The sequence below is a fragment of the Cyprinus carpio genome, chromosome B21 (assembly GCF_018340385.1).
Source record: "Cyprinus carpio isolate SPL01 chromosome B21, ASM1834038v1, whole genome shotgun sequence".
Taxonomy (NCBI): Eukaryota; Metazoa; Chordata; class Actinopteri; order Cypriniformes; family Cyprinidae; genus Cyprinus; species Cyprinus carpio.
The window spans coordinates 20,027,387-20,039,846 of NC_056617.1; the positions used below are offsets into that span (position 1 = coordinate 20,027,387).

The 12,460-nt window shown below is 42.0% G+C and overlaps 1 protein-coding gene and 1 pseudogene across 1 annotated transcript; both read right to left on the bottom strand.

The window, feature by feature from the left end:
- Window positions 1-1,302: 1,302 nt before the first annotated feature.
- Window positions 1,303-6,643, bottom strand: LOC109052364 (annotated as a pseudogene).
- A 662-nt stretch (window positions 6,644-7,305) lies between these two features.
- On the bottom strand, window positions 7,306-9,671 carry LOC122141275. Its single transcript, XM_042748152.1, has one exon. The coding sequence runs from the start codon at window positions 9,097-9,099 to the stop codon at window positions 8,221-8,223; it is 879 nt and encodes a 292-aa protein (XP_042604086.1). The 5' UTR covers window positions 9,100-9,671; the 3' UTR covers window positions 7,306-8,220.
- Window positions 9,672-12,460: the final 2,789 nt, after the last annotated feature.

Sequence of the window (12,460 nt, forward strand, 5' to 3'; positions counted from 1 at the left end):
CATGATAGAAGACTAGTTAGGTACACAGGAGCTAAGCCATTAAGGGCCTTATATGCAAGTAATAATATTTTGTAACTGATACGGAACTTAATAGTTAGCCAGTGCAGAGACTGTAAAATTGGGGTAATATGATCATATTTTCTTGACCTGGTAAGGACTCTAGCTGCTGCATTTTGGACTACCTGTAGCTTGTTTATTGAGGATGCAGGACAACCACCTAGCAGTGCATTACAATAGTCCAGTCTAGAGGTCATGAACGCATGAACTAGCTTTTCTGCATCAGAAACAGGTAACATGTTTCGTAGTTTGGCAATGTTTCTAAGATGGAAGAATGCTGTTTTTGTAATATGGGAAATATGATTTTCAAAAGACAAGTTACTGTCTAATATAACACCCAGATTTTTGACAGTAGAGGAAGTAACAGTACATCCGTCTAATTGCAAATTGTAATCTATGAGATTCTGTGTAATGTTTTCTGGTCCAATAAGTAATATCTCTGTCTTATCTGAATTTAATAGGAGAAAATTATTGGTCATCCAATCTTTTACATTTTTAACACACTCTGTTAGCTTAGATAATTTTGAAGTTTCACCTGGTCTTGTTGAGATATGTAGTTGAGTATCATCAGCATAACAGTGGAAACTAATCCCGTATTTTCTAATGATATTACCAAGGGGCTACATGTATATTGAAAATAGCAGAGGACCTAGGACAGATCCTTGTGGCACTCAATATTTTACTGGTGATAAATGAGATGACTCCCCATTTAAATAAACAAAGTGGTGGTGATCGGAAAGGTAGGATCTAAACCATCTTAAAGCCTGGCCTTGGATACCTGTATAGTTTTGTAATCTATCTATGAGTATGTCGTGATCTATGTGTATAAAATAGATTTCAACAATAAAAAATAGACGATAGAGAAATAACGTGATGGAGCTCAAACTAGAGGCATACGAGTGGGTAGAAACTTTATTTATATCAGTCAGAGAACAGAAATAACACATTGAAAAAATATGATTAAAAGTATTTTTTAAATAAAAAACAATTATTGATCATGATTATTTATAATAATATTGATAATATATTATTAACTTAGTGAGTGATTTCCATCAACACAAGTTCAACAGAGGTTGAAAAAAGCACAGAAACACAGTGTCACTCAGCAGAACTCTCTCTCTCACACACACACACACACGCACACTGATCTTACTGTCTATATGAGGATTTATTACACACAAAATCTCACTGTTACTGATTCATCCTGCAGCTCAAAGCATTATGGGTAGAATCTCTCGTCAGTCTATTCTGATTCATTTTCACTTTCACTTTCACTTTTTTTTTCACTTTCTTTCACTTTTATCAACAGAGTTTCACTGATGATCCAGAATAAACCAAAAACCCACTACAGAGCGGCTGAGTGAATGTGGTCTGGACTGTGTGGATGAGGCTCATTGTGTCAGAGACGCTGTAGAAGGACAGAATTCCTGCACTGTGATCCACAAAAACTCCTATTGCAATGTGTATGTTATTGTGTATGAATTCTGTCTCTATGTTATTGTGTATGAATGAGTAACTGGAGGAAGAGCAGCACAAACTCCAGGACTGATAATTAGATCCAAACAAACACTCATTACCCCTTCCCTTCCTGCTGATGCTCTTATATGACACTGATATATCCACTTCATCTCCACTCCACTCAATCTCCCAGTAACAGCGTCCACACACACTCTCTCTACACAACACCTGTGACCACTGATCAAATCTGTCTGGATGATCAGGATACGGCTGATCTCTGCCAGTGTTAGTAATCACTCTGTTGCTCTCAGACAGACGGAGTCGTTTATTCACTGTGTTCAGATCCAGAGTGAGCTGATGGGAATCTGATGGAGATAAAACACATCAGAATAAGGAATTATGAATCTGTTTGATCTTTTCATGTAGCTGAACTCTTCATGTTCAGTGTATCATCAATGTCTCAGTACAGATGAACAGATATCTGTGCACATCATCATTTACATCATCAGTTATAAAACTCTTCTTTCTCCTTCTACAGGAAGAACATGAACACACTCAGAGAGTTTTTCTGCTGGTTTTCTTACTGACTTACATTGTAGGAAGTCCTTCCTGGTTCTGGGATCAATGTTGGTGAATGTGACTGTGGAAATCAACAGACATGAACAGTGTGATTTTCATGATCCTGCATCTATTTCTAAGACATTTCTAATATGATGTTCTCCATGATATGAGATGATGATGGACTGGTTTCCAAGAGAAGATGAATCTCCAGGACTTTACCTCTGTCGGAGATCTGTCTTGAGCTCCTCTTTGCAGAAATCCTCCAGTTTGTCTCTCAGCTGATGGACAGATTCTCTCAGAGCATCAGAAGAGAAGAGAGAACTGAAGAGATCATTTATGTCTGTAGATTCAGGAGGTACTGAGAGAGACTGGAAACTCTACAGAAAACAGAAATCAAACTCATCAGCTCCACACTTCACTCAATAACCTGCAGGAACATCAGATCTGACTGATCTTTAGTATCTCAATACAGCACTTTCACAGCATCAGCTTCATTCTTCTCATATTCAGTATATCACATTAGAGCTACAGATTCTAGTATTCACCGCATACACTGTTTGTGAAATTTTTAGACAATAGTTTTGATGATAAAACAAATACTAAGAACATAAATGTCCATCTAACAGCTCAAGCACATCAATGGAGTCTCATTGTAGAGCTGAGTAGATTTGTTCAGGAAAATCAGCTCAAAGATATGATCAGATTGACCATTATGAGAACACTTTACAATACTGCTGCACTAATATGCATTAATTAATTTTTAATGCACAGATAACCATGAGTTAATGCACAGCTTCTTAAGAACTAAATTATTCATTAATGATTACTACATCAGCTAATAAAGAGTCTGTCTGATTAATAGATTAAGTAATATATCAATTGTTATTAATTAAAAGTGTCAACCTGTATTAAATCCTTAATAACATATAGTATTAACTAATAGTGTAATTTCATGTGTTAATTACCACAACGGGTCAAAGCTATGCATTTCAGCTTACAGTTATCTGCTTTAATTAATCATTAGCTAATGATTTGTAAAGATATCATTATGTTATTACGTGTTGAGGCACATTTATTAACTCATTGTTAAGTATATGTCATCATGGTTAGGGGTTTTGCGTCTGAGTCTGAGGTCTGTGGGAGAGTTTGGACAGTTACACAGTGAATGTAATGTCAGAGAAGCAGCAGGACGTCACTTATACAAGTGATTTAAAGAGAAATAAATGTTCTGACATGAGACCCATTTGAGCAAGATTTCCAGAGCTGAAAGCATTCATCTCTTTCAGAAGAAGATGATCAGATGAGAGTCTGACTGATGATTATATAATGAGACACTCATGAAATGTTTCTCTTTTAGTCTCTGTCACAGCAGGATCTGCTCAAGTCCACTCTGACCCTGTTCTTCTAGATCTGTGTTACCTGCAGGAACTGGATGTGATCCTGTGTGTGTGAAAGGCTGCTCCAGCTCAGCGTCTCTCCTCCTCAAATCATTGATCTCCTGCTCCAGTCGCTCCAGTCGTCCTTCAGCTCGACTCACTGCAGCCTTTTCCTGATCTCTGATCAGTCGTATCAGCTCAGAGCGGCTTCTCTCAATGGAGCGGATGAGCTCAGTAAAGATCCTCTCACTGTCCTCCACTGCTGTCTGTGCAGAGCGCTGTTAGGACACACAGTGATTCAGCTTCAGTGAGTCTGAACTGAGACGGAGACAAACTTCTCTTCTTCTCCAGACTCACCTTATGAGACTCCACAGTCTCTCTCAGCTGCTGAAGATCTTTCTCTCTCTGCTGGATTCTCTGCTGGAACGTCTTCTGCGTCTCCTTCAGCTGCTTCTGCAGGACAAACAGATGATAGTGAATCTCACAGAAAACTACTGACACTAAATCATCATGAGAACAGATGAATCCAGGAAAAGTGGAGCTGATAACTAATGACTGTAGGTTCAAACTCCAGAAGTGATGATCATTTACCAGCATCACACAGGAATTAAGGCCTGTTTCAAACTACAAGTGTAAGTATAAAAGTGAAACAGACACAGAGTTCTGTGTAATTAAGTTCCGGAAAATAAATGAACAAAGTGAAGCTATAAATGACTGAAATCATCTGTATTCAGTCAGATTTACTGAACAGTGTCATCTGTCACTGCATTTATATTGTATTTTGATTAAAGAAAGTATATATGTTGTCAAACAAGGGGTGAATAGTCAAAACAGTACACAAAACAATCATTTTATAAAAAAACAACAATAATATCAAGATCACAAAAAAAAAAAATCTTTAAATAACATACAAAATCTATAATATAACATACATTATATATTAAAAAAGTTCTTTTTTACGGAAGTTCTAAGCGGCCACGCATTATTTTTTTTTCCTTCTTGTTTTCTCGTTATAACGACTTATCTCATTATCTTGACATAACTAAATTTGTTCTCTAAGAAGTTACACAACTGCACCAACAGGTGGCACTATAGACCTGAATATAACTGATGGGGTGTTTATACTGTATATCCACTTTACTGTACGTGTTTGGGATAGAATAGGACCTTCCTCGTGAGTGCTATAATTTGTGCAGTATTGTTCATTACTGACATTTAATTAATTCATAAATGTTAAATGCTTGAATCAATATGAATATTTTGTATATTAAGTTCTTGCTAGATGCATGAGTTTCACGAGTTCTGTGTCATAAAATAACTGCTTATCAAAACCAATAAGGCTGACGTCACTGTATTCTGCTTGCACCTATATCTTTATTTGTGCTTCTTTGAGGTACATGATTGTTAGTTAATAAGCGGGGATGTTCTGTTTATCTACAATAGGACAGGCTTCAATGACGTAGGCTATTTGTAATGTGCCTCTTTTCCTTATTATTAATCTTTTTTGTTAATCATATTGATAAGAAATGTGATTTATATGTAAAGTGTATAGGCTAATTTAATTCAGTGATGTTCTATAGTGTTGTAATCTTTTGTTTTCTCTACACACACACACACCACACACACACACATGAATGCTCTTTTCAAACAGAAGCTTGTAACGCACATGATATCTGTCACAGCATATAATCAACAAAAAAAATACAAAAAATAAAAAATAATATTACAAAAAAAGGGAAAAAAAAAAAATTATATTAATCCAAGCAGCTCTAAAAGATCTTAGAATAGTTCTGCATCCTTCTGAAGGTGCCTCACGTTTGCGGTGTTGCTTTGACCATTTAAACATGTTAATTACAAAAACAAAAAGTTTAGTGTACTGTCTCTGGAAATATCGACAGTGATTGATCAGCCTTTAGTCATGTATTGTAGACGTTTTTACTAGGCTAAGCAAAATTGCTGAAATATCCACAACATAGGCTACAGTAAGAGCACACGGTTGTCCATCAGATGAGTGTCAAAGTAGAGTTGATCACTATAGCAACAGTAGATCAAACAATCATTGTAAAAAAAACTTTCATTATGTCGAGATCACGAGAAAATGAAGTCGGTGTAACGAGAAAACAAGAAGGAAAATAATAATAATGCATGGCCGCATAGAACTTCCGTGCTTTTTTTATTTGGGCTATTTAAATGAATTTTCAGGCTACCAAAATCTGAAGAGTACCTGCCCGAAGGGCTACCAGGGAATTTTTAATTTTGCGTGAGCCCTGCACACCTGAACTAAATGATGAAATCAAATCACTAACCATGAGAATGAAAATGGTGCAGACTGAAAACAAAGCACAAACTCTGTGAATGTGTGACAACTCCATTATTTTATGTTGCTTAATCAAAGTCTATTTTATGAAAGATTGTGCTGATAAAGGTTTACGGTGTATTATCAGCAAACTCTTCTTGCAGCTGCTGTTCATTTATGCTGTCGTGTGAAGTGTGAATACTGTGAACTGTTAATATAGTGCTGATATAAACACATATGAAACCAGTGTCAGCAATATTTCATCAGTGTCTAGTGTTAAATACCTGTTTCTCTGTCCTCTGATCTGCAGCTGATACAATGTCATGGTTTTTATGTTCAATAACCGTACAAAGCAAACATATACACTTCTGATCAGTGCGACAGAAAACCTCAAGGAGCTTCTCATGTTTCTGGCAGATCATCTCCTGCAGTCGTCCAGTGGCTTCAATCAAACTGTGTCTCTTTCCTCTAAAGAAACTCTCATGTTGTTCGAGGTGATTCTGACAGTAAGAGTTCAGACACACCAGACAGGACTTGACGGCTCTGTATTTTCTTCCAGTACAGACGTCACACTGCACATCTCCAGCTCCAGCGTCACAGTCAGCAGAGAGTATGGTCTTCTTCAGTTTCTCCACCACTTCAGCCAGCATGGTGTTTCTAGCTAAAGCAGGTCTTGGACTGAAGGTCTGTCTGCACTGAGGACAGCTGTAGACTCTCTTCTGATCCTCCTGATCCCAGCAGTCTGTAATACAGATCTTACAGTAACTGTGTCCACAGGGAATGGCCACTGGATCCTTCAGAAGATCCAGACACACCGGACACAAGAACTCATCCTGAGAAACTCTGGCTTCTGCCATTTTACTGCTTAAATACAGAGACACAAACACACAACAGCTCGACTACACTTCAGTTTCTCTTTCCCTGAACTCACGTGTTTCCTGTTTCTGTGTCTGAGTGACGTGTGTAAAACAGGTGTGTCTGTGAGTCTGTAAAACAGCTTCCTCATTCCTGCTCCTGCTGAGTTTAGTTTCGACACATCTGGCTGTTATTAAAGTAAACACAAGGACATTAGGTGTGTTTGACTTGAAGCAGGGCTACAGACGGTGGTCAGCGAGAGCAGCCGCTTGCAGTCGGGGACGGAGTTGAAAACAGACACATCAAGCCAGACACTTTCTGCTCCCATTAGTGACACTCACGCAGTGTTTGCATACACTATCACAGATCAAGTGAATTAAATGAAACATTTGTCAAATACACAGACGTTTCAGAAACTTTTTCATGAGCAACAGATATATACTGATTATATACTGCTTAATACAGCGCCATCTTTTCAAGAATAATGTTCAACATAATCATATACTAATTAAATACTAATAAAGTAGGGGAATATATGCCTTTATCAGTGTTGTATGATAAACGTGACTCAATACAACAGGGAGACTACAGTAAAAAAGCTTTAACTGTCCTAAAAACACAGATTTGTGGCCATTATTGGAACTGAAAAGGTTAGAATAAACCCGAAACACACGTGATCGTTGTCATGCGGTGAATCTGGCCAATTGTGAAACAGCTGTGTCGTCATCAGCGCTCCTGCAGTCGCTCTGGGGAAACTGAGGTGGGGGGTGGGGGGTTCAAGATGGCGCTCTAGTAACATGTGGGTTGATGTGCTCTGCAAACTCAAATGGTGAAATTTACTTTTAGTGCTGTCAGAATAAGACTAAATCACTTTCTGTAACAGAGTGATGAATGAGTTCGGGACTACACTTCCCATAAGTCTGTGGGGTAGCTTAATTACATCTGCACCTGCTATAAATAGATTCACAGTAGTATTGCATTCTCACATTTCATTCATCTACTGACATTACAAACAAGTGTGCGCTAAGATCAGGTCATTTGTGCTCAACTGTTTCAATAGTGATATTGTTGGTTGAATTTATTTAAATCATGAGAGCTGTTTCGGTTTAAGCAAAGACATTTTATGTTGCATATGTTTAGAGTAATTTGTGTGTTAGGTCATCTTCATTTAATTAAAGGTGGGTAGGAAGTATTTTCATTTATGGGTTTTTATTATGAGGAAGGTAGTGAACTAGGTGGGGTAAAGAAAAGCAGTTTTATTTTGTTGTTTCAGAATCCCGCTTGTATTACTGGTGATTGGCCTGGCAACACAGTCTTCAGAATGAATGAATGATGTGAGTAAATAATGTTCAAAGGTACTAAGAATTGAGTTTTCTTTTAAACATTTTATGAAGATGGTGGTTTGCATAAAGATTTGTTTTATAGGTCTCTTAAAGGAGAACCATCTGGTTGTTTTTTAATTCCTCTTTCATAGATCCAGTTATTTTAAAGGTATTTGATTGGATTAAAATTATTTATTGATGTAAAAGCTCAATTCAAGGTACCTACAATAAGCTTTTGTGTTGCCCAGTGCTCGTTTTGTATTCAGTGTTTATTAATATCAATCCATCCATCCATCTATCTTCTTCTGCTTATCTGGGTCGGGGTCTCGGGGGCAGCAGTCTTAAGCAGAGACGCCCAGACTTCCCTCTCCCTAGACACTTCCTCCAGCTCTTCCGGGGGGATACCGAGGCGTTCCCAGGCCAGCCGAGAGACAAAGTCCCTCCAGCGTGTCCTCGGTCTTCCCCGGGGCCTCCTCCCGGTGGGACGTGCCCGGAACACCTCCCCAGGAAGGCGTCCAGGAGGCATCCGGAACAGATGCCCGAGCCCCCTCAGTTGGCTCCTCTCGATGTGGAGGAGCAGCAGCTTTATTCTGAGCTCTTCCCGAGTGGTCAAGCTCCTCAACCCCTCTCTAAGGGAGCAGCCAGCCACCCTATGGAGAAAGCTCATTTCAGCCGCCTGTATCCGGGATCTTGTCCTTTCGGTCATGACCCACAGTTCATGGCCATAGGTGAGAGTAGGAACGTAGATTGACAGGTAAATCGAGAGCTTCAGCTTGCAGCTCAGCTCCTTCTTTACCACGACAGGCAGGTACATCAACCGCATCAATGCAGAAGCTGCACCTATCCGACTGTCATTCTCCCGCTCCATCCTTCCCTCACTCATGAACAAGACCCCAAGATACTTGAACTCCTCCACTTGAGGCAGGAGATCTCCACCAACCTGAAGGGGACATGCCACCCTTTTCCGGCTGAGAACCATGGCCTCGGACTTGGAGGTGCTAATTCTCATCCCAGCCGCTTCACACTCGGTTACAAACCGTCCAAGTGCATGCTGAATGTCCTGGCCCGAAGAAGCCAACATGACAACATCATCTGCAAAAAGCAGAGACGAAATCACGTGGTCCCCAAACCGGACACCCTCCAGCCCCTGGCTGCACCTAGAAATCCTGTTCATAAAGTAATGAACAGGACCGGTGATAAAGGGCAGCCCTGCTGGAGTCCAACATGTACTGGGAACAAGTCTGACTTTCTGCCGGCAATGCGAACCAAGCTCCTACTCCGGTCATACAGGGACCGGACAGCCCTTAACAGAGGGCCCTGTACCCCATACTCCCGGAGCACCCCCCACAGGAGGCTGCGAGGGACACGGTCGAATGCCTTCTCCAAATCCACAAAACACATGTGGATTGGTTGGGCAAACTCCCATGAACCCTCCAGCCCCCTAGTGAGGGTATAAAGCTGGTCCAGTGGTCCACGACTAGGACGAAAACCACATTGTTCCTTCTGAATCCAAGGTTTGACTATCAGCCGAATTCTTCTCTCCAGTACCCTGGCATAGACTTTCCCAGGAAGGCTGAGGAGTGTGATCCCCCTGTAGTTGGAACACACCCTCTGGTCCCCCTTCTTGAAAAGAGGAACCACCACCCCGGTCTGCCATTTCAGAGGCACTGTCCCCGAACGCCACGCAATGGCAGTCAGCCAAGACAGCCCCACGACATCCAGGGACTTGAGGTACTCAGGGCAGATCTCATCCACCCCTGGTGCCTTGCCACCAAGAAGCTTCTGAACTACCTCGGTGACTTCAGCTTGGGTGACGGACAAGTCCACCTCTAACCCCTCGGCCTCTGCTTCCTCAATGGAAGGCATGTCTGTGGGGTTGAGAATATCCTCGAAGTATTCTTTCCACTGCCCGACGATATCCCCAGTTGAGGTCAACAGTTGCCAACCTCCACTGTTAACAGTGTTGGCAGGGCACTGCTTCCCCTTCCTGAGGCGCCATACGGTTTGCCAGAATCTCTTCGAGGCCAACCGATAGTCTTTCTCCATGGCCTCACCAAACTCCTCCCAGACCCGAGTTTTTGCCTCCACAACCACCCGAGCTGCAGCCCGCAGACCCGTCAGCTGCCTCAGGAGTCCTGCAAGCCAGCCAGGCCTGGTAGGACTCCTTCTTCAGCTTGACAGCATCCCTTACTTCCGGTGTCCACCACCGGGTTCAGGGATTGCCGCCTCGACAGGCACCAGAGACCTTACGGCCACAGCTCCGAGTAGCCGCATTGACAATGGAGGCGGAGAACATGGTCCACTCGGACTCATTGTCTCCAACCTCCATCGGAATCTGGTCAAAGCTCTGCGGGAGGAGGGAACTGAAAATCTCTCTGACAGGGGGCTCAGCCAAACATTCCCAACAGACCCTCACAATACGTTTGGGTCCACCAAGTCTGTCCAGCTTCCTCCCCCACCATCAGATCCAACTCACCACCAGGTGGTGATCAGTTGATAGCTCCGCCCCTCTCTTTACCCGAGTGTCCAAGACATACTGCCGGAGGTCAGATGAAACAACCACAAAGTCAATCATCGACCTCCGGCCTAGGGTGTCCTGGTGCAACGTGCACTGATGGACACCCTTATGCTTAAACATGGTGTTCGTTATGGACAAATTATGTTAGTTATGGTCCAATAACATAACACCACTCAGGTTCAGATCAGGGGGGCCATTCCTCCCAATCACACCCCTTCAGGTGTCACTGTCGATGCCCACGTGAGCGCTGAAGTCCCCCAGTAGAACAACGGAGTCCCCAGTCAGAGCACTTTCCAGCACCCCTTCCAGAGACCCCAAGAAGGCCGGGTACTCTACACTGCCATTCGGCCAGTAAGCACAAATGACAGTGAGAGACCTACCCCCGACCCAAAGGTGCAGGGAAGCGACCCTTTCGTTCACCGGGGTAAACTCCAACACATGGTGACTGAGCTGGGGAGCTATGAGCAACCCCACACCAACCCGCCACCTCTCGCTGCGGGCAACTCCAGATAAGTAAAGTCTCCAGCCTCTCTCAAGGGGCGTGGTTCCAGAACCCAAGCTGTGCGTGGAGGTGAGCCCAACTATCTCCAGTCGGTACCTCTCAACCTCCCGCACAAGCTCAGGCTCCTTCCCCATCACCGAGGTGACATTCCACGTCCCTAAGGCTAGTTTCCATGTCCAGTTTCAAACCGCTGCCCAATCCACATTGCACCAGCCCCTTACGATTTCTCCCGCAGATGGTGGGTCCACGGGAGGTCGGCCGGGCCCCATGAGGGGAGGCCACCAGGCGCTCGCATTCGAGCCCCCGCCCCGGGCCTGGCTTCAGGGTGGGGCCCCGGCTGCACCATGCCGGGTGACGTCACGGTCCTTGTTTGCTGGTAATCCGTAAAGGGCTATTGAACCACTCTTAGTCTGACCCATCACCTAGGACCTGTTTGCCTTGGGGGACCCTACCGGGGGCATATAGCCCTGGACAACATAGCTCTTAGGATCATTCGGGTACTCAAACCCCTCCACCATGTTAAGGTTGCAGTTCAAGGAGGATTGTGTATTAATATTATTGTGACAAAAAAAGAGAAAACAAAATCACAATAATGTGTATTAATATTTTTGTGATATTCTTTTCTCTTATTTTTAGTTGTCCTCCTTCCTGACTTAATGGTGGCTGCAGGGTCTCCTCCATGGGTGTGACTGGCACTGGTGAGGTGGTGGGGATTTTTCTGTGATTTTTGGTGATCTGTATTTCCTTTTGAGTGCTGTGACTGGTGTGCTGTATTGGGGTTTGAATTTCAATTAGTGGTTGTATATTTTCACACTGATAGTTGTGCTCTGTTGGAGCCCTGTGGCATGTCAAAGGTGTTATTCTCTTTCCTTGTCTTCCTTGAATGAAGTTGGTCTTAGTGTTTTAGATATTTATTACTTTATGTTTATTGTTTATTGTTTATTGTAAAAAGGATCCCCATTAGCTGTCACCAAAGTGAACGAGCTAGTCTTCCTGGGGTCCACAACAAAAAGAAATCACATAACAATGTTAATATAAAAACAGTATTTTTTTCAGTACACTATAACATTATATACATCAATACACATCATCATAAATTAGTCTGAATAAATGATTACAGTATTACATTCATAAAACAAATATGTCCTTTCCTTACTCACAAATTTTCACACATTTTTAGTGCATTCTCAGATGGTACCTAAAAGAGTCTTTGCCATTCATTTTACGTATATTCAATGTGAAAGTTGGTATATATGAATTGTAATAAAACTGCTTGTACAAGCGATGAAACTTACATTACAGTTTGTGGCCAGTTATAAGCCTTCCCAGATTTGGTGGGTTACATTTCTTTTAACTTCAAATAGTAATTTATATACGAATGTTCTTCTAGTAAAGAGTAACATAATGGGCAAGTCTGAAAAAAGGAAAACAAAGAGCACTTCACAGGCTAATACTAATCCTGCTAACAAAACCAATCATGAAATGCTGCAAGTCTCTAATAATCTTGCGAAATAG